At 41.5% G+C, this 27,718-nt stretch overlaps 1 protein-coding gene across 1 annotated transcript in view; it reads left to right on the top strand.

Annotated features, from left to right (window-relative positions):
* Nucleotides 1-27,718, top strand: part of dennd2b (DENN domain containing 2B) — a 354,188-nt gene that overhangs the window by 316,873 nt on the left and 9,597 nt on the right. Inside the window, exons 16-20 of the mRNA XM_043705852.1 lie at nucleotides 5,854-6,031; nucleotides 12,308-12,349; nucleotides 18,846-18,957; nucleotides 21,743-21,982; nucleotides 25,324-25,410. Of these exons, the coding sequence (XP_043561787.1) occupies nucleotides 5,854-6,031; nucleotides 12,308-12,349; nucleotides 18,846-18,957; nucleotides 21,743-21,982; nucleotides 25,324-25,410 (659 nt within the window). The remainder of the gene's footprint in view (nucleotides 1-5,853; nucleotides 6,032-12,307; nucleotides 12,350-18,845; nucleotides 18,958-21,742; nucleotides 21,983-25,323; nucleotides 25,411-27,718) is intronic.

Here is a 27,718-nt window from a genome sequence, read left to right as displayed (position 1 = left end):
CCATTTTTATTCACATGTAAGTAATGAGTGGTGTTAATCTAATCAACAATAGAGACATCATAGCAGAGCCAAGACCTGCCCTATTTCAATGTCTTTTGAGAATCAGTTTTGAACCTGGTGCACAGAACAGTCCTCAGACACAGAAAACCCTTGACTGATTTATTTTCCCCATCTTCCTTCTTAACTGCTTATTGTGAAGGCCATGTCTTTTTATTTTACTGCATTTTAAATTGCAGCACTTTTTTAAACAAGTAATCTGTCACTTATATTAAGTGTTGTTTCTACTACTGTGTGTTCAAGCAGTGAAGGGAAGGTTACAGATGAATTAGAGCCAAGGAGTATGAATGGAGTTTTGTCTGGCAACAAATAACTCATTGGTCATCGAGTCATAGTGATGTACAGCATGGAAACAGACCCTTCAGTTCAACCCATCCACGCCGACCAGATATCCCAACCCAATTTAGTCCCACCTGCCAGCACCCGGTCTGTACGTGCTGGATCAGTTATCAATAACAAAGCCTCCTGTCTGCCAATATAAGTATGTGACTGGCTCCTAGGTCGCTGAACAGCTTGAGGATGTGAGAATATTTGGAAAGAAGCCACCAGATCTCCGTAAGTGCAGGTCCTATATCTTTTGTCTTCTGTAAAATAAAACCTTAAACCTAAAGAAACTCAGTTTATTTTTTTCCCACAGTAGTTGCTGTAAGCCTTGGCTCTTAAACCAGAGAGTTTGCGTGAACCCACCACCTTGTGTGTCTACAGGCAAACAAAAGTATCTGCTGAAGGAGGATCAAGGTGCAGCATGTCCTGACAAACCAAAAGAGTCATCTCATCAAACCCTGTGAACCGAGACAATTGAACTGCTTTCCCAGTACTTCTCTCTGTCCATCTAACCATTTTTGTGTGTCTGCGTGTGTTTGTGTGCGTAGGGAGATTATAAGAGGGTAAGAGTTTTAACTAGTAAAGTTATATGTTGATGGTTCATAATTTTTTTTGTGTGTGACACTGTGTAATAAAAAATGAATCTTGTTGAGTACAGAAACCTGCTCCATGCGTCCTGTCATTCTGGGTCTGAAAGATGGGTAAATTGGGGAATTTTGCATACTGTTATAAGTCTTTTAACTTTTGAGAGGAGTCTGGGATTAGAGGGGCTTGATTTCTAGCACATAACCCCCAGTTTGGCATAACGAGATATCCTGATGGACTTTGTAAGGCCTTTAATACCACTGTAGCTATAGAATCTGCAATATGAGTATGCAAATTACTTCAATAGCTAACTGATCATAATGCATAAACTAGAGCATTGTGCAATGACACACACCAAACATGCAACAAATCACATTAAATGTCACACTTGTTGCAACGTTTGTATTGCATCACTCAATCTTTTTGGAAATGCTACATAAATGCAAGTTGTTGACATTGTGACAGAGTATCACATGCTGGAGTTTTGTTTCAAGAAAGAGATTATCATAAAATTATTAACTCTGCTTTATAGATGTAATGAAAAGTTTTATGTAAGTATACCATTGAAAAAAAGACAGATTTTGTGAAGCTTTTCATCTTGCATTCATCAGGGCAATTCACAAGAATGCCAAAGTAAGGGGAAAACAATATTAGGGGCAATGCCTGTATCAATCAGAGTGAATTTGCTAACCAATCAGTAGTCTCCTGACATATAAATGTAGTTTTACTTTTACGTTTGCATTCTTGTGAATTGTCCTGATGAGTACAAAGTGAAAAAAACTCAAAAAAGTTATTTTTTTGGCAATATTCAACTTCTTCAATACCAAATGACTGTCCACTATGTGGTTAACCAAGCTTTGGTTAAAGAGTGTCAGTCAATGGTATTACATTATTTGCATTAAATCACCATCAGAATTTCAAATCTGGCTACATTGTACTAACTTTACAAATGAAACTCTGAAGGCCAGTAGTTACCAAGAATCAGCAGATTTCTGATTGAAAGGTGGAGGAAAAAAAAGCAAATGAGTTTGGGCAGGTAGTTTGAGTTGATTGAAGATTTTGCCACCAGTCTTCAGGAGAAGAGAAACCAAGAAAACAGACCAGAGTCCTTGGAATTAAGAGGGCTGGAGAATAGTAGAGGTGGGTTGAGTGCAGTGTACCCACAAAGATATTAGGATACCGGCATGAACATTTTAAATTCAATTGCCATGGAATAAATAAACCAATAAATGTCCCTGTGGACAAGATGGTTGGCAAATAGAACTTTCTGCATAACCGAATGCAGAAGACTAAATTATGAAGAAATTTGTAACTCTTGCAAGAAGAACACATACAAAATAGCCTCAAAAAGGAAGAACCTGCATTTATATAGCTCTTTATGACATCAACTAGACATCACAACAGTTTTTCTAATTTATAATAATTATTGGGATTTTTTACCAGGCAAACGCAAAACAGTGGTGGGGTAAAGCGAAGGGTTATTTCAGAGTTGGAAATAGTTTTGGTGATAGAAAGAATCCTGGATAGGAAGCTTGTTCAGAGACTAGGAAAAATCTGGCATTGTCTCACTCATAGTCTGGGGAGATGAATGGACTCAATAGCCACTACTTAGGCCTTCACAATGATTGGTTGGATGAAATCTTAACTTATTCTTAGCTTGACTTGAGCTGTATAACAAAACAGCACTGAGGTGATTGAGTTCAATATAATGGGTTCAAACTGTGTGTCATCAACATTTACATAATTTTACCCCTTAAGACCCTAAATCAGTTATTTCTATACTAGGTGCTCTGACATCAGTTATGTAGGATTCTGTCACTTGCAGATAACCTACAGAAAGCAATTCCTTACCAAATGATTAAAACAGTTTTGTTTGATTCCTAAAGTTAATACAACAGGAATGTGTTTTTTCCAAATCATTTATTCTGTGATTTGAATTTTTAATTTTTTTAAATTTCATCAAGATCCATAGGTATATGCTAATTAGAAATTTATACATTACCACAAGACTATCAACTATAATGCCAGTCAAGGAAATTACTATATGTTGCCACCTAGTGGCTTAGCAGAGCACTGAATGTGCAGTCAACTTTCAAGACCACATGAGAATACCGAAAGTGATTATGCATAATGCCACAATGGTCAGTGTGCAAGTGCATGACGACGTGACATAAAATGGTCACAACAGGACAGGCTGTAGGAAGCATCTACACGTGCCAATGACATTAGCATGTTCCATGCTTAGTGACATAATTATCAATCTGTGTGCCACTGTTGAGGGAGCTGTGGAGCCAAGGTGGAGGCTGGGGCTCTGGCTGGAGCAGGGACAAAAACCTGCACCGTGAGTGAAGAGAGGCCTACATCAGGAGTGGGGAAACCAGTCTCTTGTTTGTCCATTTTGTGCATTGGTTTTTATTTTAAAAATTGTGAAAAAGCCTGAAGACGTTACACACACTTCCTGCAGCATCATTTTTGCAGGACCTGCTGCTCCTTTTCATCCCTATGCAATGACATTGGCGTTTTCTCTGTGCGCACATACTCTTTATGTCATTTACAGGTGATGGTTGTATAAATCACAGCTGGGACATCTAGGTGGGGAAGGCAGTGTGGCCCATCAAATTTTACAAATCATGTCGGAGATTACTGCAGATGCTGAGCAAATCACGTCCATAATCTGAGATTGAATCAATGAGTTTGCACTCAGCATCCTATCCAGTTGTTTGCATGAAAATGTTCTTCCCAAACTCCATCCTAACTTTTCCTTTCACCAGTTTTAAACTAAGCCCTTGAATAAAAACAAGCTACTGCATATGCTGGATATCTGAAAGTAACACCCAGAGAATGCTGCAAAATCTCAACAGGTCTGGCAGTATCTGTTGAGAGAGAAATCAAATTAATGTTTCAAATCAGGTATAACTTTTCTGAAGAACTGGAATTCTTCATGAACTGAATAAAACAAGGCTGTCAAAATGTCTTCATTTATTGAAGTAAAGTGCTTTCAGATTCCTAGAATTTTAAACATCTGGACCACCCGAATAGTTTTTGTTATTCCAGGAGTGCTCGTAGGTCAGTTAGAACGTTGTTATTTTCCTTGATTTTATTTTAATTATGTATACTGAAAAAAAATACTATTCTTTTAAATGTTTCTGTTTGCTCCAGTATATTTTCTTCACTCATTCTTGAGCAGTATTCAGCTTACAAACTTTGATACTAATTTTATAACATTTACATTCATTGGCAATGAGGCTAACAATTTCCAACCTGTGGCATTTAGCAGATTGTATCATTACCGTTCCTTGTTTATCCAAGCTTCAAATTGCTCAACTGACGTGTGTTTTGGAGAGAATCCTTGTGGCTAAATTTACTGATTTCCATGCTACAGAGTAAGGCATTTGTGAAGCTGAGCCATTGAAGAATCCTTATTGATCAAATCTGGGTATTTAACGTTCAGATCAAATATCAGGCACTTGTATAACTGCCTAGCTGCTGAGTCATTCTTTTGGTAATGAAAATGGTTTACTGTTCAATGTGTTGGATATGATTGAGTCTGTTTATAATTTTATTTGCTTAAAATGCCAACTGGTGGCATCAGTGGCAATATCTGATTAGGCAAAAACAATAGGCAGCATTGTGCAAATCAGTGCCAATTATGATGGGAATTTAAATCCAGATTCATATTATGAGAAAAAAGTTAATCTTTGTAAAGTCAGAAAATGAATCAAATAATGTGTGTTTCTATTGATGCAATCTGGCAATTGGTTCATGGCTCATTAGAATGTGGTTAGTCCTGGTCCTACAAGAGGACATCTCTGTGTGGTTGCAAATTACGTTTACCAATTTTCTGCAGCGAGAAAGCATGCAGCCAAGTAAAGCTACTCTTACTTCAGTTCCAACCTCCTGATACAACAATTGAATTTAGTTAAGATTACATGATTTTATTTTGGATGCTCATTTTATTGCACTCATTATGTTTGCCACCAGAAAAAATGTATCCATGAACCAGCCAAAAAGAAAACATAAGCCATACATGACCACCAGACTTCACCCATATATACAACTTAAAGACAAAGCATGGTGTTTGACTGTGTGGACTGTAAGAGCTTCTAACTGTATAAAAAAAAGATAAGACAAATATAGGTCCTTTGCAGTCAGAAATGGGAGATTTGACAGTGAAGAACAAGGAAATGGCAGAGGAATTAAACAAGTTCTTTATTTCTATCCTCACACAAAAACACACAAATAACTTCTCAAAAGTGTTAGAGAAGCAAGGATCTTTTGAGAAAGAGGAACTGAAGGAAATTAGTATCAGTTTAAAAAGCACTGGAGAAATTAATAGGACTGAAAGCTGATAACAACACTCTAGGTTCTGATAATCGATATCCTAGGAGGTGTTCATGGAAATAGTGGATGCATTGGTTGTCATCTGTCAAAATTTTGTAGATTTTGGAACAGTCAGTAGATTGAAGTGTGGAAAATGTGACCCCACTATTGAAGAAAGGAAGGAAGAAACAGAATTACAGACTGGCTAGTCGAACATCAGTAGTAGGGCAATTGGCTGGAGTCTGTTATAAAGGATATGAAGATATGAGGACTCCATACCTCCCAGTTGACTCCTGCACGTATTTTCTGTGTTTCACCATGCAATACGTCTTAAGGTTGAAATGGCTAATGAGAAGTACAAGGTGTACTCTTTTATCTGAGACATCACGTAAACCCCTGGATGTTTTGGTATTTTTAACTCATCAAATACTTTTCTCCAGTATGTAAAAGAGCGCTAGCCCAAGATTAACTAAATTTCTTGAGTAACTCAGACAATATTTTAGGAGCACAATTAACAACATTGAACAGTGGAATTAATTATTGGTTGGTTGTGTTATGTTTACACAGCACTTTGTCCAGCTGTGCCCATGCTGTGGTGGCTCTGCTCTACCCATTCTCCTGGCAGCACACCTTCATACCAGTACTTCCATCCTCCATGATCGACATTGTCTGTTGTCCAACGCCCTTCCTGGTGGGACTGCTGTCCAGTTCACTCTCCAAGCTAAAGGAACTCCCAGTAGAAGAGGTAGGTGCACAAAGAGGTTTTCCCGTTTAAGGAAGTAAATTTCCTCTCTAAGTTCTGTCGAACAGAACTTTTATTTGAAAGACATAAAACATTCATCCAAATGTCTTACTGTATTTCTCTATGTTAAAGCAGTGGTAGTCTAAAAAGCAGTGGCTTTTTTTGGAAACTAAAAGTGGGAAGGATTTCTGCTTGGGGATAGGTTGGTTTTCTCATATGATTGCTTTCTCATATGATTACTTTCTCAGGTCATTACATGCATGTGCATGTGTAAAATTCCAAATTTTATGGTCATGTAGACAAGAGATTCTGTTCCCTGCTAGGATCTTCGATGCTCTAATATCTAGGTGCCATATGCAAAATGTACCCAGGATTTCTGCTTGGGGATAGGTTGGTTTTCTCATATGATTGCTTTCTCATATGATTACTTTCTCAGGTCATTACATGCATGTGCATGTGTAAAATTCCAAATGTTATGGTCATGTAGACAAGAGATTCTGTTCCCTGCTAGGATCTTCGATGCTCTAACATCTAGGTGCCATATGCAAAATGTACCCAGACAGCAAGTTCACCCAGGAGCAACAGGAGCACCAGTTCATCTCTGCTCAGCATCTCCACCCACTCTTGAAAATGACAGAGGCCAGGCACAAAACAATGGCACACTTTAACACCAGTTCCCTAGAAGTTCTCCGAAGGCTGTCTAGGAGAGAAGAAAAGATTGTTTCCCTGTGGATGATGACAGGAGACTGTCCTGACTGATGAAGGTCATTGGACAGAAGTGGCTGCAACATTCATCATAGTGTGTAACTCAAAAGAACCTGGCTCCAGTGTCACAACAGATTGAATGATCTGCCCTTTCTCCTCAATGCTTTGTGCCCTTATGAGGGTTAGTTAGCATTGTGAAGTTCTCCAGCACAGGACTGTCATATACAAGATTGGATGCTGGGCATCACTGTCAGATGTCTTATTGTAGCCTCCTGTGTAGTACTTCTGGCACCATGGTGCCACTATCCCACTCACGCCCTGTTAGGGTTCACATTTAAAACATAGAAAGAATTATAACACTCAGCAGCTCACAAACTATCAACTCATTGACCTTCCTTCACATCTAGGAGAATGTATACATATACTTTTCACCAAAGACTTGCAATGATGAGGTCACAACCACAAAAAATGGCTTTGGGATGAACATATCAACTACCTCAAATGCGTGCATCATATACTGATTTGTTGGTCTCCGTTAGCAGTAATTTTTTTTAAGGGGAACCATTTAGCTCAGTTGGCCGGATAGCTGATTTGTGACACAGATACGCCAACAAGATAGGTTCAATTCCTGTATTGCCTGAGGTTGCCATGAACCTCGCACCTACTCCACCTTGCCTCTCGCCTGAGGCATGGTGATCCTCAGGTTAACACCATCAGTCATATATCTCTCCCTCTCTCTCTCCCTCCACCTCTCTCTCTCCCTCCACCTCTCTCTCTCCCTCCACCTCTCTCTCTCCCTCCACCTCTCTCTCTCCCTCCACCTCTCTCTCTCCCTCCACCTCTCTCTCTCCCTCCACCTCTCTCTCTCCCTCCACCTCTCTCTCTCCCTCCACCTCTCTCTCTCCCTCCACCTCTCTCTCTCCCTCCACCTCTCTCTCTCCCTCCACCTCTCTCTCTCCCTCCACCTCTCTCTCTCCCTCCACCTCTCTCTCTCCCTCCACCTCTCTCTCTCCCTCCACCTCTCTCTCTCCCTCCACCTCTCTCTCTCCCTCCACCTCTCTCTCTCCCTCCACCTCTCTCTCTCCCTCCACCTCTCTCTCTCCCTCCACCTCTCTCTCTCCCTCCACCTCTCTCTCTCCCTCCACCTCTCTCTCTCCCTCCACCTCTCTCTCTCCCTCCACCTCTCTCTCTCCCTCCACCTCTCTCTCTCCCTCCACCTCTCTCTCTCCCTCCACCTCTCTCTCTCCCTCCACCTCTCTCTCTCCCTCCACCTCTCTCTCTCCCTCCACCTCTCTCTCTCCCTCCACCTCTCTCTCTCCCTCCACCTCTCTCTCTCCCTCCACCTCTCTCTCTCCCTCCACCTCTCTCTCTCCCTCCACCTCTCTCTCTCCCTCCACCTCTCTCTCTCCCTCCACCTCTCTCTCTCCCTCCACCTCTCTCTCTCCCTCCACCTCTCTCTCTCCCTCCACCTCTCTCTCTCCCTCCACCTCTCTCTCTCCCTCCACCTCTCTCTCTCCCTCCACCTCTCTCTCTCCCTCCACCTCTCTCTCTCCCTCCACCTCTCTCTCTCCCTCCACCTCTCTCTCTCCCTCCACCTCTCTCTCTCCCTCCACCTCTCTCTCTCCCTCCACCTCTCTCTTCTCTCTGTCTCTCTGTCTCTCTGTGTCTCTGTGTCTCTCTCTGTCTGTCTCTCTCTGTCTGTCTGTCTCTCTCTCTCTCTCTCATCTCACTCTCTCTCTCTCTCTCTCTCGAGTTTTGCAAGGACTATGGTGACATTACCTAATTCTTTTATGACACTGAACCATATATCATTCAGATCCCTTTAACAATCAACTTTCTACCTGTCACATTCTCCTTAGTAATGAATCACAGGCAAAGTACAGGTGCTAATGTGTGTTAGTGCTTTCCTCCTCCTGGAGGAGATAAACGTGCACAAGTGTGAGAATTTGCTTAACATATGACTCCTGCCCGACTTTGAGGAGCAGGCTACTGAGCTCATACAAGGCTAAGGAGAATGTGTCTATGTTGAAGGGGGCATTGAGTAACTATAGCCATCTGGTGAGGAGGTCTCCAAACTGCAACTGCCAGCTGCCCACCCAGTACCGACATTAAAGTGAAACCTTGGTTAAAGGTGGTGGCTCACAACACAGACATTTGCTTTTCTATGCAGTCTCCAGATCCTTGCCCCAAGACAGGCTAAAAAAAAGTAGAACTTCAGCCCCCAGGCCCATCACTAACAAATTCTCCTGAACACCTATGAAGATAAATAGTCATGAGTCTCAAAGGGTGCACCCTTAAAGCCTTCCTCCACCACCACAGAGACATTCGCCTCAGTGGGTAATCAATATGGAGTAGGCCTAGGCTCACGTTGTGGTGAGCACAGCATGAGCCCCAAACCTACAGGAAAAAGAAATGGCTGAGGCCTCTGAAGTTTAGAGGTCTGCTGGAGAAGAGGCCACTGCTGATCCCATTACACATGGCTAAACTCTGACCATGGTCATTAGTGAGCTAACAGATGCCAAGACTGGTGGATGAATGTCTGACAGAGATCATACGCAGACTGGAGCAAAGGAGAGGACATTTGGCCAGGTTCTGTTTGATATCCTGGATTTAGTGTGCAAGCAATTGGCTCCCTAGACTGTGTGGCAGCAAGAAATGTATGGGGGTCTTCACTCTATCACTTAAACAGTGAATGCTTCTATTCACTGTGTACATGAAAGGGAGCTTAACTATCGAGGTGCCTCAAACCCTTGAGGGGAAGAGAAGCAACAAAGAGACACTCAGACTATTATCTCAGGCCACTTCACAAGTGCCGTGCATGATCACCACCTGTCTGCCAGAGGGTTGGACACCTCCAGCTGATCAGGTCAAGGAGACGCCCCACATCTCTGAGCCTTTTAAGTCCCAGCCTACCAGAGTATACCCACCAAAGTCCCTTTGGGTGCATGGGTATCAGCCTCTGTACAACCTGACCCTAATACAGATATCACTTTGAAATACATCACTGGACTGTAGTACCATCTGTTCAGGCTTCTGACTATGTATGATTTCCTTGTCAACTACCTTGAGGGATGCTGAACACAGTACACACTTACATGGTCTTCAGGTGGAGCAGCGCAAAAGGCGACAAAGCTGATATTTCCTGCTACTTTCTGGGAGGAACATAAAATTTGGAAAAGCAGGAACATAAGCTGGATATTTGTGTCTTAGGAGTCAATCAACATAGTTTAACACTCGACATCTCTATTATAAATGACTGCCCCTTACAAATTGAAGTTTAGTTTATGTAAGTGGATGCCATGTAATCCTGCATAGCTCCATAATGGTGCTTTAATCAGGAAACTGAATGGAATGTTATTGGTACCAAGGGAACAATCTAACTTATAATTAAAACAAACAAAATATCCCAACATTTTAGAAGTGTAAAACAAGCATTCCCTTTAAGGAAGGACTCTAATCTATAATCGGCTCACTGTCTATGTTAATGCAAAATCATTTGTCTCCCAAATATGGCCACGACCAGATTTTCTCTGGCCCGTGTGTGTTATCTCAGCACTGCTCTGGCTTTTTCAGCATCCTCCTCAACTCTGCCCGATTTCCCTTGTTCCTCGGCTGTGAACGCAGGTAGCTGCTCCATCTCCCCCTCCTCTAAATCCTCACTTGTCACTGTGCAGGGCACTGAAAGCAATCACTATTTTGGAGATAATGTCACAGAGAGAACTGCAAAGCTCCCCTTGAATGGTCCATGCAGTGGAATAGTTTCAGAAGACCAATTGCCTGTAGCTTGAAGACAGTACAGCACTGCTTGGTATCAGTATGAGGATTGTGCACTGGAGTTATTAGCCAGGCCTTCTGGGGGTCCCCTTGTCACTTATGATGCAGCCCTGGAGATGATACAGGCAAGTGAACATTCAAGAAACTTAAGAGTTGTGCGGAATGTATGAGTTATGGCAGCTTCCTGGATAACAGGCACAGACATGGAGGAATTGTTACCTGTGGTCACAAATGAGCTGTTTTAAATTGAAAAAATGAACCTGGCTGGATGATGCCTGGGAGCTCTGAATGTCACATGCATGTTACTGATGACCCTTTGGAACTGAAGATCCAAGAATTGGTTGCAAATCAGGTGTCTTCAGTCTGTAGGTCTGTGGTTAATTAAACTGAAGTTGTATGATTTTCAGAAAGGGGGCATTCGATGAGCTCACAAGTGCACTGTGAGCTGCCAATGGGACATGCACACTCATTCCCTACTCAGGTTTGGAAGGAATCAGTGGCTAGGAAGTTCAATGTTACTGTTATCTCAGTGCCATAGGTTTACAGCTGCCTGCCAAGCTGTGTCAGCATTTTCTTGTGCCACCTGAAGACACGTTCTGCACTTTCACTCATTTGCAAATAGCTGCAAAGCCTTCGGTACACCATCTGTCAGAACACAGTTTGACAGTCCCCTCACCCCCTTCGGACACTGCTTGTTCATCCACAGCTGCAGTCCCAGGAGCCTTATTTCTGCAGTTCTGTTGCCTCTTTTCCTCTTCCTTTGTAACCTCAGCTATGCTAGTACAGCTGCTGGGTTAAATTGGGCAAACATCTGGCATGGATGTACTGGTCTGTGAAAATACAGTCAAGAAAATGATGCATACTTTCATTTACGATCTTGACATTGTCAAGTTTTCCTTTGGGCCTTTATCAGACAGCATGTGTTTAGGATGGTTATGCTGTCCCATTTGCCATTCTCAGGGAGTCTTCTCAACTGACCAAGCATCAGGAAATAATGGGCACATCACCCACATTTTTCTGTCCACTTAATAGCTAACTACTTTTAATTTCATGAGAAATGTATACACAGGAAACATAAGCGGGATTTGTGGTACAACTCTGACTTGTAAATTCTCCTGTATGTGAGTTGAAACTTTATTGCTGGAACAGCACAGCAGGTCAGGCAGCATCCAGGGAACAGGAGATTCGACGTTTCGGGCACAGGCCCTTCTTCAGGAAGGGCCTGTGAAGAAGGGCCTGTGCCCGAAACGTCGAATCTCCTGTTCCCTGGATGCTGCCTGACCTGCTGTGCTGTTCCAGCAATAAAGTTTCAACTTTGATCTCCGCATCTGCAGACCTCACTTTCTCCTCCTGTATGTGACAAGACTAAGCATTGACCTGGCATTTTACAAACAGGTTAAGTTACATGGTCAGTCAGAATATTGCTATGCTGCTGCTACAGTTTGAAATAACTAATTCATCAGAGGTTGAGACTTAAAAGTATAAAAGATTCAATGCCCTTGTCTTAACATCATTTCTGTTGGAGGTCCTTAGGGATTATTGTGAATGTTTTTGCACTGATGGTTGTGACACCCATTTATAGTATGGTCCTTGAATAAAATGCTTATCTGTTTTGAATTCCAAAGCTTGGAGTAATACCTAAATTAGCTTTTCTTGAGGAGTTGGGCTGGCAGGCTTTGTATTTGCAGCAAGTCAAGGCCAAATATTTAATCTTGCGTGGGGTTTAGGCAAAAACAATTTTAGTTAAAGAATCTACTGATTTTGAAGTGATAATGAAGTCTGCAAAATTCTTTTAATCAGGCACTAATGGTCGATCTAGGGACCGATCGCTTCCTCCGACAGGTAAGACTCATAGCAGAAATATTTCTGCGTACACACCAAACAGTTAAGTACTTGTGCATTAATAACTGGGATTGTAACATTACCAGTTATGGTCTGTATTTTTGCTAGTTATCTTTCAGATTATATATTTTTGATGGAGTGTTACAGGCTGACATGCTGGGATAATGGTTGATAATGGCAATGAGCAGTGCGACGCTGGTACATTCCCACATTTTCTTTGATTTCAATTTCATTTTGGAAAGGAACCAAGTGGGGAAATGGTTAAAAAAAACAAAGCAGGGGCCATTGCCATTCAATGTAGACCTAAGTGTAGGCAAGGACACAAGCTGCAGCATTCTTGCTGATGCAGCTTACAGGTGAAGGAAGAACATAAGAAATAAAAGTGAGAGTAAACTGGTTATCCCATTAAATCTGACCCCACAATCGGACTGGTTCATGGAAGTGAAAGCCCCGCATTCAGTTAGTTTTGATCTTCTACTTCAACAATGTTTTCCTGTGCGTCTCCATATCTCTTCCTAATTTTGCTATCTAGAAATCTATCAATTTCTGACATCAACGTGCTCAGTGACTACACACCCATAGTTCACTGGGACAGCATTAAAAGGTTAGCATCATCCCAAGGACTAAGCTGTCAGATAAGTGCTTTTAGTTCGGGCATGGATTTCCAGGGTTGGCAGAGAAGAGTGTGAAGGTCCAAAAGCAAGAGCAAGTGGATTCTTTTACTTGCCCTATGTCCAGCTCCTCCAGCCTATGCACAAAATAATGTAGATCGAGGAATCCCATCACCCTTTGCACCAAACTGACAGTATATCTGCACTGGTTTACCAGGTAAGGTGGTTGACATGTTTGTGTCCCTGAGTCGAGATAATGGTAACCCGAGTGGGAAAAGACCTTTAGTAGATCCTTACATTGTCAATAATTGAATATGTAATGGCTTGAATCAATAGAGGAGTGGAAAGGTCGAGCTGGACCTTCCGAGTCAGAACAAATCTGGTGGAGGCAGGAAAGTGGCCAGTACTGGGACACCACTATGAGGTCTAATTAGATTGCCTTCCTGCTGCCTTTGAGACTCAAAGATACCACCTTTCCACATGATCACCAATACATCCACTGCCTCTATAACCATCACTTTCAACTCTGTCATTTTGATCATTAAGAGCAAGACATTTGTTAAATTGTAGCCCCATTCATTAGAGTCATAGAGATGTACAGCATGGAAACAGACCCTTCGGTCCAACCCGTCCATGCCGACCAGATATCCCAACCCAATCTAGTCCCACCTGTCAGCACTCAACCCATATCCCTCCAATCCTTCCTAGTCATATACCCATCCAGATGCCTTTTAAATGTTGCAATTGTACCAGCCTCCTCCACTTCCTCTGGCAGCTCATTCCATACACATACCACCCTCTGTGTGAAAACGTTGCCCCTTAGGTCTCTTTTATAAAATCTTTCTCCTCTCACCCTAAACCTAGTTCTTGACTCCCCCGCCCCAGGGAAAAGACTTTGTCTATTTATCCTATCCATGCCCTTCATAATTTTGTAAACCTCTATAAGGTCACCCCTCAGCCTCTGATGCTCCAGGGAAAACAGCCCCAGTCTGTTCAGCCTTTCCCTATAGCTCAAATCCTCCAACCCTGGCAACATCCTTGTAAATCTTTTCTGAACCCTTTCAAGTTTCACAACATCTTTCCGATAAGGAGGAGACCAGAATTGCACACAGTATTCCAACAGTGTCCTAACCAATGTCCTGTACAGCTGCAACATGACCTCCCAACTCCTGTACTCAATGCTCTGACCAATAAAGGAAAGCATACCAAACGCTTTCTTCACTATCCTATCTACCTGCGACTCCACTTTCAAGGAGCTATGAACCTGCACTCCAAGGTCTCTTTGTTCAGTAACACTCCCTAAGACCTTACCATTAAGTGTATAAGTCCTGCTAAAATTTGCTTTCCCAAAATGCAGCACCTCGCATTTATCTGAATTAAACTCCATCTGCCACTTCTCAGCCCATTGGCCCATCTGATCAAGATCCTGTTGTAATCTGAGGTAACCTTCTTTGCTGTCCACTATACCTCTAATTTTGGTGTCATCTGCAAACTTACTAACTTTATCTCTTAAGCTCGCATCCAAATCATTTATGTAAATGACAAAAAGTAGAGGATCCAGCACCGATCCTTGAGGCACTACACTGGTCACAGGCCTCCAGTCTGAAAAACAACCCTCCACCACCACCTTCTGTCTTCTACCTCACTTCCCCTCACTGTGCTCAGGGACTCACTTTCCCTCGTGCTGCTCCAGGACTCACTTGCCCTTGCGCTGCTCAGAGTCTCACTTTCCCTCTCACTGCTCAGGGACTTGCTTCCCCTCGTGTTGCTCAGGAAATCACGTTTCCCCCCCCCCCCCCTCGTGCTGTTCAGGGACTCACCTTGCCTCACTCTGCTCAGGGACTCACTTCTCATCACTTTGATCAGGGACTCACTTCCCCTTACTCTGCTCTGGGTCTCGCTTCCCCTCGCTCAGGGACTCAATTCCCCTCACCCTACCCAGGGACTCGCTTCCCCTCGTGCTGCTCCAGGACTGCTGAAAAGAGAAAAGAAAAAGAACAGGTGGAGCAGGGGAGCTGAAGGTGAAGCCTCCTACTCTGCTGCCATCTTGCAAGGATCCTCCATTTATTTTATCAGTATTAATTTCTGTCAGTTCCAAATTCCCACTAATTCCTTTGCTCCTTATTAATTTTGGGAGATTCCTTGTAACTTTTTCCCTGAAGTTAGACACAAAGCATTTGTTTAGTTTACCTAACATCTTAGCATTCCCTGTAATTAATTGAAGAAGGCAGTAGTTGAGGGAAGGTCAGCTGTAAGGTGTCAAAAATATAGATTTGGGTTTGAAAGGGAGAAGGTGGGGTGAATGGAGATCGGTAGGGTGGCAGCAGGAAGGAGGATGAAATCCAGGCCTGAGATGTGCAGCTTTTTGTGGGAGCCAAAGAGAATGTCTATAAAATTTACCCGTACCAAGGTGAAGAAGCTTTTAGCTTATCGAGACCAGAAAGATATAGGCACCTGGTGGTGAAATCAGCTGAGATTTATAGACTAAGTGCTGATATACAATAGACTGTCAGCAGCCCACATTTCAAAGCTTACCCCATTCTTCTGGTTAGATTTGTCAAGAGTGCCATCTAACATTGAAGGTGAATTTCACAGACAGAAACCTAGAGTACACTCAGGTAACTGTGTGGACATGGCAGAAGATACCGTTGAAGTATTTCAAGGCCAAGTGATAGATTTGAATAAAACAGTGGATGACTTGGGATAGGATATAGGAAAATGTTTTTGAGGGAAATGCTGTACTTAGCATCAAGGAATGAGGACAATCAGTGACTTGGTTGTGGTCACTTGTTGATTTTGATTACAGGCACCTTATATTCCCATCCAGCACTCATAATGACCCTTAATCTATTGCCCTCTTGCATCCATGCCTTGCCTTTATATGCAAACGTTATCCTTAATTATTCTGAAAATTAGTAATTCTAATAATCCCACCTCCCTGCTTTCTCTCCTTGCAAAAAACACTATGCAACTCTGCAAGGGTCAGAGGTAGGGTATTATGAGAGGATTGTGGCATTTCATGTCTGTACAAGTGAGAGTCAGTACAGTCTCCTAGAGTGTTTGAATTACCTAGGAGCAATTAGAGGACTTTACCAGATCTTTCGTATTTATTTTGGGGTTTTAATCTGATTTTTCATCACTTCATTTGCTCTATGGTCTGTTTCCTGAAACGCACACGAAGACAAACATCAACTACATCTGGAGGACCATCGACTTGGTGAAAGATGCTCTTTAGTCTGCCTGAAACTTGCTGGTCTTCCAGGACAAGAAGACCAAGTGTTGCAGGCTGACACACTCCAAGATCCAGGGCTATGTGCTCAGAGATGTACTAAAGCTTGGGTCAGCTGCCACCTCACTGCAGTGGAGCAAGACCACTGTCTTTCTGTCAAAGTTAAATGGGTGTCTGTTCAGTTATTAGACCTTCCTGATACCTCAACTGTATATAAACATAGTCTTGTAAAGTAACAAACGCCTTGGGTTTATTTGCTGGATAGAGTCCAACTCCAGTGTTTGTTTCTTTTTTCTATGGTACTGTACAGAACAGAATTGCATTAGTGACTGCGTATGTATATAAAGTTTTTTTTAGTAAAGTATTTTTGAAATGAGAAAAGCTTCTCCGAGGATGGTACATGGCTACTGGAGGTTAAGAAGTGTCAGAATCATAATGCATAAAATAATACAATTGTATGGAAATGGTAGATGGAACTGCTGAAATAAATGCAATTTATTGTGGATGCTGGATAGCTGAAATGAAAAAGTGCTGGAGGAACTCAACAAGTCTGGCAGGATCTATGGGGAGAAAAACAGAATTAACGTTGTAAGTCCAATGTGACTCCTTTTATTCAGAACAATTGGACTCAAATATGAACTCTGTTTCCTTCTCTACAGATGTTGCCAGGCCTGCTGAGGTACTGCACTTTGTTTTTATTTTAGATGGAACTATTGATCTTTTCCACGCAAACATTTTTTAATGCTCCTTTCCTAGTAGAATTCAAGAAGTATTGTTTAAAAATGAATAAAATTCCATTTTTTAAATGGCAAACAACAACATTTTGTCCTCTTCTGTTAAAAGTTTAATTTATTAATTAGAGTCATGGGGTCATATAGCATAGAAACAGGCCCTTCAATTTCACCCACTGAAACTTCAACCACTTCACCAGCTTAATTCCCTAGGATTAGATCTAGCACTGGCTTATCTCTAGAAGGACTATCTACGTACTGACATAAAAGCCTCTCCTGGATGCAATTTAAAAATTCCACCCTGTCCAATCCTTCACACTAAGGTGATCCCAGTGGATGTTAACAAAGTTGAAGACCCCACAAGCGTGAACAAACATTCCAGCAAGGATGATGGACCCATTCTGGTTTAGATGCAAACCATCAAACTTGTACAGATCCCAACTAACCCAAAAGCTCTCCCAATGAGCCAGAATCTAAAGCCCTCCCTCCTACACCCTTCTTTCAGCCATGCATTCATCTGACTTTACCTTCCTACTACTGCGCTCAATAGCACATGACACTGGAGGTAATCCTGAGATTATAAACTTCACAGTCTTCCTCTTTAATCTACTGCCTCTCTCAATTCTTGTTACAGGACAGCAATTTGTTTTTTAACCCATGCCTTTGGTACAGATGTGTTCACTCTCCACCTTCAGAATGCTCCGCAGTCTCTCTCAGTCATCCCCGACCTTGCCAGCAGGGAAGTAACATACCATTCAAGAGTTTCATTTGCTGCCACAGAAGTGCTTAGCAGTTTCCCTTACAGTAGAGTCTCCTGTCATTAAAGCTGTCCCTGCCTTTTTCCACCCCTGCTGTGCAGCAGAGTTAACCATGGTGCCACAAACTTGGCTGTTGCTGCTTTTTGCCGAGAGACTGTCCTCCAACGGCACCCCTCCTCCCAAAACAGTATCCAAATGGTATTTCAGTGTGACAGGGGAATGGCCGCAAGGTCTCCTGCACTTCCCATCCAATTTGTAGCTGTTCATATCATGACCTTCCAAAGCACCCATTTTTGGAAAGGTTCATCTATAATTCCCTGCTGCTGCCTATTAGCTGTCTAAATAAACATCTGCTCAATCTTTCATGCAGAATGCTCAATAATGCTGCATATGTAAGTTAGAGACCAGATGTTAGAAATCTAGTGTTAGTTCTTTGAGTTGTCTTGTGAGAGATGGAAAATATTTTGCAGATCTGCACCAAACTTACAACTGTCCATAATGAAACAATCCAGTTCTTTCAAATCAAAAGGAATAGTCTAGAAATCACACTAAATATATAACTCATTAAGGTCTTCTAATTAAAAAGCTAAATTAAACTCTGAAGTAAATTTAATTAACAATCAAAATTGTGCCATAATTCCCTTCTCAGGTACTGGTTGCTTGGCACCCATGTCATGGATGTAGTGGATGGGAAGAGGCATGCATTGTGGGGGGGGTAGCAATTGCTCTCCAAGCAATTTTTAAAAATTTAATACACTGATGTTGAAGGCCAAAGTTAACTATAGAAATTGAGAACATTAATGTCGGAGAATCATATCTGTCATGATAACAAAGAGCATTTTTAGTAACAAAATACTTTATTAATTTCAACAAACACAAGCTTTAAAAGGTGTATGTTATCTCCTACTGAAGGAATAGACTTCTAGACAAGTGTTTAATAAGCCTTTTGTACTTGAAGAATGGTGCTACTTATTTTTTACTCATAACCTACCATCGAATTGTATTAGTACAGTATCTGCAAAAGAAACAAGTAGTTTTTGGGGCACATTACATGAAGAAACCCCAAAACTCAAAACAGAATTTAAAAGACAAGTTTTATTTGGTTTTCAGGAAGGAATCAATAGAGTGGACAAAATATGTTTTCTTTTAATTTTGTAATTTACGTAGATGGATGATGAGGACTCGCTGATACCACGGAAACTACAGGCTGCGCTAGAGCAGGCTCTAGAGCAAAAGAATGAACTAGTTACTCCAGATTCAGACAGCGAATCAGACGATGGTGAGGAATTTGTCATTTTGTTTTGAGTAATTCATTATAAATTAATTCTCTTCCATGCTTATTTAATTTTGGAAGTTTTTTTGATTAAATATGGGTAATTTTCTGTGTAAAGTCATGTTCAAGTAAAATTCAAATGTCCAGAAGGGGGCAAGCAAAACACTGGCCTAAAGTGTATATTACTGAAGGTTTAGTATAGTTAATGTTTTTTCTGTTATCAGCAATGAGGCTAATTTATTTCTATATTCTGACAGCATTTACAACATAGTAGTGCCCCTGACTTTGTGACAGTACAATGGCATAAACAACATAACACTCAGTCTGGCCCTCATAACCAACGACTGAGATTGCTAGAAATGTTCAACAGATCTAGCAGCATAAGTAGAGAACTGCTTTTCCATGAACATGATGTGGGAAAACCAATTGTGGAAGTACAATATTGATTATCATGCCAGCAATTGTCTCCGGTACAATTGGCTGTAGTTGGCCACCAATGTGCTGGTTTAGTTTCATAAAAATCTAGCAGATGAGATAAGGTCACAGACCTAACAGCAGCATTTAGACATGAAGACATTTTTTTAAAGATATTAGTTAATTAAAGCAGTATGTTCATACAATGGAAATTCAACTAGAATTCCACTGAAAGAATTCTCCCCATAAAGTACCCTTCCAAACATTAGCCAGGAAATTGAGTCTCCATGTAATTTAAGATCACCAGTTGTACTGGAGGACAGGTGACATGATGTGGGAAAACCAATTGTGGAAGTACAATATTGATTATATATTCTGACTTAACATTAATGTATTGATTGACAATGAATTGTTGTTTAATTTATAAAATATCAGACCATCATTTACTGAAAAGCTACTTCAGCAGTCACTCTGACACATCAGGTCTCCCCCCCCCTTGACATTAGTTAATGGAGGCACTGTACTCAGTCAACTCTCTACATACAAATCTCTCACTTCCAATAGCTGCAGTTCATTCTGACTCTCTCATACTTCCCATCATATTCACCTCGTCACACTTGTAACCCTACTTGTCATCCGAGTTAAGTTGGTACATTCTCTTTCATTTCCTCAGTTCAATTTTGGATTGTTTCCTACACATGGAGAGGTACACATGGTGGAGAGGTGCTTGATACTTTTCTACATCCCTCTTTAGGAATGTATTCTCCCTCTATTTCTTCTTTGCAAAAGTTACACATTCCAAAGTAAGACTTAAAACTTCTCTTCTATCTCAAAAGCATTGGTCTGAAGTGGAGATACTTGTCGCTGACTGCATGAAGTATTATGACCTATCTTGATCATAAGCTGCAGCATGGATCCAAAAGCAAAGATGTCAGAGAATCAAATATTGATGTGGCACATTGCTAGCTCAGCAGTGTTCCGTTTTGAATTATCAGCTTTGCACAACTCTTTGAGGTCTCTGTACAGTTCACTGACATGCAAGTGTTCATTGAATCTTTGAAATTTCCTATTTGATGGTGGCAAATTAGCTGTAGCTAAGTATTGATTACAGCTCCCTGGTTTTTCTCCTCTACTGCACTAATTCCAAAATAACCAGAAGTGAGGAGCCTGGTAGAGAAGTGCTGGCGGTGCAGGGAGGTTGGAAAACATGGAGCCAGAGATTCAAGGAGTGGAAGAGAACTGTGGTTGATGGAGGGGTACAAACATTGGAGTAAAAATGTGGAGAGGAGCCAGGATGGGGAAGTGTTGGAGTGCAGGGTTGCTGAATTTGCAGGGGTGGAGATGTGCAGCAGATGTGGGTAAGGGGCCAGTGGGATGCTGAAGGTATGGGAGTGGGGAGAGGAGCCAGGAAGTTGGAACATTGGTGGGGAATGCAGGAAAGAGCCAATGGTTGCGAGGAGAGGAGCTAGGGGAACAGGGTTGGCTGGAATACTCTTGTTGGTTTAAAGGCAAGAGGGCAGGAGTGATGGTGGTTTAGTGGAAATGTCACTGGGCTAGTAATGCGGAGACTCAGCAAATACTCTCTGGGCATTGTTTCAAATCCTATCATAGCATCTGGTTGAACTTAAATTCAATGAATAAAATCTGGAATTGAGCACTAATTTCAGCATGGCAATGAAAGCTATTATTGGTTGTCATTTTAAAAAAATCTAATACAATAAGATACTTTAGCAAATGAAATCTGCCATCCTTATCCAGCCTGGCCTATTGAGACTCCTGATCCAGAGTGATTGAGTGTAAACTGCCCTCTGAAATGACTTTGTTTAGTTTGAGGTACTCAAAAATGGACAAAAAATATTGGCCTTGCCAGTTATTTCCATATCCCATCAAAGAACATTAAAAAAAAATTTGCTTCTGAGCCGACTCTGCAAAAAAAAAACCCACAAAGCATATGAATTAAGAGCCGGAGTATGCTACTGATCATATTGAGCCTGTTCCACCATTCAGTAAGGTATGGTTACTCCACATTTCTGCTTACTTCTACCAACCCTTCAGCCCTTGCTTATCATGAATCTATCTACCTCTGCCCTAAACATGTTCAAAGACACTGTTTACACCAAGTTTTGAGAAAAGACATTTCAAAGACTCAGGACACTCTGTGAGAAAACATTTCTCCTTACCTCTGTGCTAATGGACAACACATTAATCTTTAAAAGTGACCTCTCGTTCTTGATTCTACCACAAGAGTGAATGCCCCTTCCATGTTCACCCTGTCAAGAATAGAATTCCTGAAAAAGGCTGAGCTAAGCTGAAAAGATACCTTGATGTCAAAGTCTATAAGTTTTTAAAATTTTTCTTTATCTCTTCTCTCACACAGAGTGTAACACACTGAACAACCTGGTCTCAGAAGCCTTCATTCGCTTCTTTGTGGAAACTGTTGGCCATTATTCTTTATTTCTGACCCAAAATGAGAGGAATGAACGAATATTCCAAAGAGAAGCTTTTCGCAAGTCAGTGGCTTCCAAGAGTATCCGAAGGTTTCTGGAAGTCTTCATGGAGTCGCAGATGTTTGCTGGATTCATACAGGACAGGGAACTGCGAAAGTGCAGGGCAAAGGGTAAAGTTGAAGTTTCTAAGGCCCTCCACTATTACCATCACAGTGCATTTCATAATGTAACATTTCATACCTGCCTCCTTACTTTAACTTCGCCTTGCCGAGACGTTTAGTACCGAATATGGCCGTATTTTTGAAATATCAGTCAAATTTCTCTAACCCTTCATGACAGATGCATAGCCACTAGTACTTCATTCCATCATTTAGAGTTCAAAATACTTTTACTGGACCAAACCCAAGTTAAAAAGCTAAAATCTATCACATTGACAGCTGATTTTCACAGTTGAAATATTGCAACATTTCTATCATTTATTGTTACAGATTATTGCATTGTTGCACTATCACTGGGGAGATGGTAGTTTAGTAATGTCACTGGGCTAATAATGTAGAGGCCCAGGCTAACACACTGGATACAAAGGTTCACATTCCACCACAGCAGCTGCTGAGGTTTAAATTCACTTAGGAACTTAAAGCTATCTCAGACACAGTGACCATGCCAACTATCATCAACTGAATCATTAATGTACTTTAGGGAAAGAAATATGCCATCCTTATGCAAGCATGATCTACACATGACTCCAGATTCACAGCAACGTGGTTGACTCTGAAGTGGCCTTGCAAGCCATGAGGACAGTTATGAATGGGCAACAAAATGGTCACATTCCAAGAAAGAATATTCAAATACACAAAAAAGTAACTTATACTGATTGTGCTTTCAAAGAATGATTTTCTGAGAATGGTTCAAAGAATGACAAAGAATGGTCTTGTCATTCAAATACAGTAAAATTTGCATTATTTTACAAAGAACATAGACAATATAATGAAGCCCATATCCTGTTCTTATGTGGGTATCCTTCAGCACCTTCAGGTGTCTGTCACATTCTTCCTCATCTGAACAGATATAAATTCTGTGTCCTATGATCCTGCTCCACTAGCTACCTGACAAAGGAGCAGCGTTCTGAAAGATTGTACTTCCAAATAAACCTGTTGGACTACAACCTGATGTTGTGATTTTTAACTGAATATAATGAACAACACAGTAATATAAACCTGATAATAGACCCAACGAATAATGCTGAATTCGCCCAGGTCAGTTAAAAGTACAATTCAGTAACATATTATTCTGTAGTGCATCCAACTGATGTTAACTGTTGGCACAAAAAAATTGTTAGAATGGATAAATCCTCTGTTAAGAGAAGCAAATAGTTTCAGTGCCATTGTGATACTTTAAAGGTATTACATGGATAGGTCATTCATCATTCATGTTGTGGAAGATTGGACAATACTGAAACTGTTCAAAATGAAACTAGCAGGACATTGGCCTCACCTTGTTTTTGGCAGTAACTTCAAGACTACAGTGTAGGGGAATGTTACAGTTTGTTGTGCCAGCTCATTTACTGATCTGATTTCTCTCCACAGATGCTGCCAGACCTGCTGAACTTTTCTAGCAATTTCTGTTTTTGTTTCTGATTTCCAGCATTTTCTGTGTTTTAATCCAGAAATATTGGCATTGGTTCAGGTCCTAGTTTTCACTTGTGCCAATAAATTGGTTCAGGTCCTAGTTTTCACTTGTGCCGATAAATTGGAATGGCTATGGACTTCAAGTAGTTCAGGAACTGGGTTCTGAGGAAGGGTCATTGAACCGAAAACATTTTCTGTCCACATGCTGTTAGACCTGCTGAGCTTTTCCAGCAATTTCTGTTTTTATTGCCAATATTTCTGGGTTGGCAGTTATTGGCTTGTTGGAATGGTGGGGGGAAAGAGGCTGGTATTAGGGCAGTTGGATGCCTTTGGCTGTAAGGGAAATTGTCAATTTAGTGACAGCTGATGTGGTCAGTTAAACGCTGTGAACTGGGTTAAGATTGCAAAGTCACTACAGACAGACAGACAAAACCAAAATGCTCACACCACATCAGAGACTAGAACAACTGTAGCAAAGGAAGTTGTTAATAATTCCAATATGTTACAACTCAGCCGAGTGTGCAGCAATTTCAAGTCATCATGCAGTTACGTTGAAACATAATTAATTATCATGTATTAAATAAATCAGAATATGCAATGACTGTATAAAATTATACTCCTTTCTATGTTTAGCCTTGAACATTTATTAAATTGAGTTTCAAATTAATATGTTAATTGGTAAGGATCAGATAGCATTTTTGAAATGATCATTTTCCTTCTGATTGACTTGAACACTGATTTAATGATTTTGTAAAGGGTGATTTGATTGGACTTGATGCATTGTAAGCACCAATTGGATCTCAGACATCTGACTTTTAAACATCTGAGCCATGTAGACAATATGTTACTGGGGGACTGAATGTTACATTTTGTTGTAGATAGAGCCGTTCTTTGTTCCCTGAATACAGAAAACTCCCCAGTTTTACGGAAGTGCCAGTCTTTAATGTATCTGAATTTGCCCTAGCCAGGTTTCAGTATTCTAACCAAGTAACAAGCTGGCTATGGTATACATAAGCTTGGCTTCACTGTTGGTAATGGTGAGCAGACCTCACCCTCGGGCATATCTTGTTTGGCTGGAAATATTTAAAATCTGGTTACTGCATTTTCTGTTGAAATGCTTGTAAAACAAAACCTTGTCATTTGCAGCTGTTGGCGGCTCAGTGAGGCCACCCAGTTTGCATCAACCACATTAGGATGGACATTCTCTGCAACTAAAGACTCATAATTATTGTAACCTCTGCCATTTCAGTTCTTAGGCATCTCCAATATTTCCTCCAGCAAACAAAAAGCAAATACAAGGAGAAGTACTCCTCTGCATAATTTGTAACACAACTTTTTAAAAAGACATTTAAGATTTACAGAGGAAATCTGGGCCACTTAATTAGTGACAGGAATACACCCAAAAGAAGTGGTTAAAACAGCTTTTGGCAATGTGCAATTATTCAGTCAGACTTCTGGCACAGGGTTTTTTCTGCAGTTCTCAGGCAATAAACCACAGGTTTTTGCTGTCAGTGAATTTAATATCACTAGAAGAGCTTGTTACAGTTCACCACTTGATCTAAACAATTCTTCTGACTTGAAAACATGAGGAACATATAGATCTGTGACATTAAATGTTGATTTTCAGTTCTCCAAATATCGTGAGAATAATTACATCTTTCAATAAATATAGTTACTCGGGTCGCAGATTAAAATACAGCAAACGTCATGCCACATGTAGGTAATTTACTTCAATGAATTTCTCAGTATAAACCATGCTAAATGTTACCTCTAACTCCTTTTCTAATTACTGTACTCTATTTTAGCTTTGGATAGAAAACATGCATTTGAATTGAAGTTGCTGTTGAGGCCTCATTTACTGGATCTTATTTTATCCCCCTTAGGTTTGTTTGAACAGAGAGTTGAACAATATTTGGAGGAGTTGCCTGACACAGAACAGAGTGGAGTGAACAAATTTCTAAAAGGTCTTGGTAAGTGTACTTTTAAAAAGATTATAGAATGTTGAGAGAATAAGTTAAATTGGAAAAGGGTATCACAAGTATTATTCTGGTATAAAATTAGTGTTAAATCTCCTTATTTTGAACTGCTGTGCACAAGTTGTGTTTGCAACTGAACTGGACGCTCTGTTGCCTTAGATAACTTTTAGTTATCTGAAGTAGCCATAGGAAGGATCGAAAGGGAGGGGGGGAGGGGGGGAGTGAATGGGCAAGAGAGGAAGGGTACTGGGGTTTCTGGTTAGGAATAATATTACCATGGTATTTAGGGAGGATATTCCAGGGATTATGTCCAGTGAAGTTATTTGGGTGGAATTGAGAAATAAGAAAGGCATTATCACCTTACTGGGATTGTGCTAATTAGCCCCTAATAATCAGCGGGAAATTGAGAAGCAAATCTTTAAGGAGATCTCTTATCTGTAACACTAAGAGGATGGTTATGGTAGGGTATTTTGATTTTCCAAACATAGACTGGGACAGCCATAGTTTAAGGGCTTGGACAGAGTAGAATTTAAGTGCGTACAAGAAAATGTTCTTACTTAATATGTGGATGTACCTACTAAAGAAGGAGCAAAACCTGACCTTGCTTGGGAAATAAGGCAGGGGAAGTGATTGAGGTGTCAGTGGGGGAGCACTTTGGGGGTAGTGATCATGATTCTATTAGTTTTTAAATAATGATGGAAAAGGATAGACCTGATCTAAAAGTTAAAAGTTCTAAATTGGAGGAAGGCCAATTTTGACTATTTTAGACAAGACCTTTCAAAAGTTGATTGGGGGTGGATATTTGCAGGTATAGATATGGCTGGGAATAGGGGAGCCTTCAAGTATGAGATTTTGCGAGTGCAGAAACAGTATATTCCTATTAGTGTGAAGGGCAAGGCTGGTAGGTGTAGGGAATGATAGATGACAAGTGAAAGTGAGGCTCTGGTCAAGAAAAAGAAGGAAGTATCAGGTATGGACAGCAAGGATCAAATGAATCCCTAGAAGAGTGTAAGGGCAGTAGGAGTATACACCAGAGGGAAATCAGGAGGGCAAATAGGGAACATGAGATAGCTTTGGCAGATAGGGTTAACGAGAATCCAAATGGATTCTACAAATACATGAGGGGCAAAGAGTAGGGAGAAAATAGGGCACCTTAAAGATTAGCAAAGTCACCTTTGTGTAGGAGATGGGTGAGGTACTAAACAAGTGTTTTGCATCAGTGTTTACTGGAGAGAAGGATATGGAAGCTAGAGAACTTGGAGAAATCACTGGCGATATCTTGAAATGTGTCCATTATACAGAGGAGGAGATGCTGACTGTCTTAAAACACATAACGGTGGATAAATCCCTGAGATCTGATCAGGTGTACCATAGAACTTTGTGGGAAGCTAGGACATGATTGCTGGGCCCCTTGCTGAGATATTTGTATCATCGATAGTCACGGGCGAGGAGCGGAAGACTTGGAGGCGCAGAAGGTTGGCTAATGTGGTGCCATTATTTAAGTAAGGTGACAAGGAAAAGCAAGGGAACTATACACCAGTGAGCCTGACCCCAGTGGTGGGCAAGCTGTTGGAAGGAATCCTGCGGAACAGGATTTACATGTAATTGGAAAGGGAAGGACTGATTAGGGATCCCCTTGCCCCCTTGACCATGACCCCACCCCCCACCACCAAACCATCATCTCCCAGACCATCCATAACCTCATCACCTCAGGGGACCTCCCATCCACCGCCTCCAACCTCATAGTCCCACAACCCCGCACCGCCCGTTTCTACCTCTGCCCAAAATCCACAAACCTGACTGCCCCAGACGACCCATCGTCTCAGCCTGCTCCTGCCCAACCGAACACATCTCAGCATACCTCGACACGGTCCTGTCCACATTAGTCCAAGAACTCCCCACCTACGTTCGTGACACCACCCACGCCCTCCACCTCCTCCAGGATTTCCGCTTCCCCGGTCCCCAACGCCTCATCTTCACCATGGACATCCAGTCCCTGTACACCTCCATCCCCCATCACGAAGGACTCAAAGCACTCCGCTTCTTCCTTTCCCGCCGTACCACCCAGTACCCTTCCACCGACACCCTCCTTCGACTGACCGAACTGGTCCTCACCCTGAACAACCTTTCTTTCCAATCCTCCCACTTTCTCCAAAACCCCGAACCGCCCGTTTCTACCTCCTGCCCAAAATCCACAAACCTGACTGCCCCGGAAGACCCATCGTCTCAGCCTGCTCCTGCCCAACCGAACTCATCTCGGCATACCTCGACACCGTCCTGTCCCCCTTAGTCCAAGAACTCC

This window comes from Chiloscyllium plagiosum, chromosome 16, assembly GCF_004010195.1.
Source record: "Chiloscyllium plagiosum isolate BGI_BamShark_2017 chromosome 16, ASM401019v2, whole genome shotgun sequence".
NCBI classification, from domain to species: domain Eukaryota; kingdom Metazoa; phylum Chordata; class Chondrichthyes; order Orectolobiformes; family Hemiscylliidae; genus Chiloscyllium; species Chiloscyllium plagiosum.
Note: the sequence above shows the minus strand (reverse complement) of the source record. Positions and strands in the feature narration are given on the sequence as shown.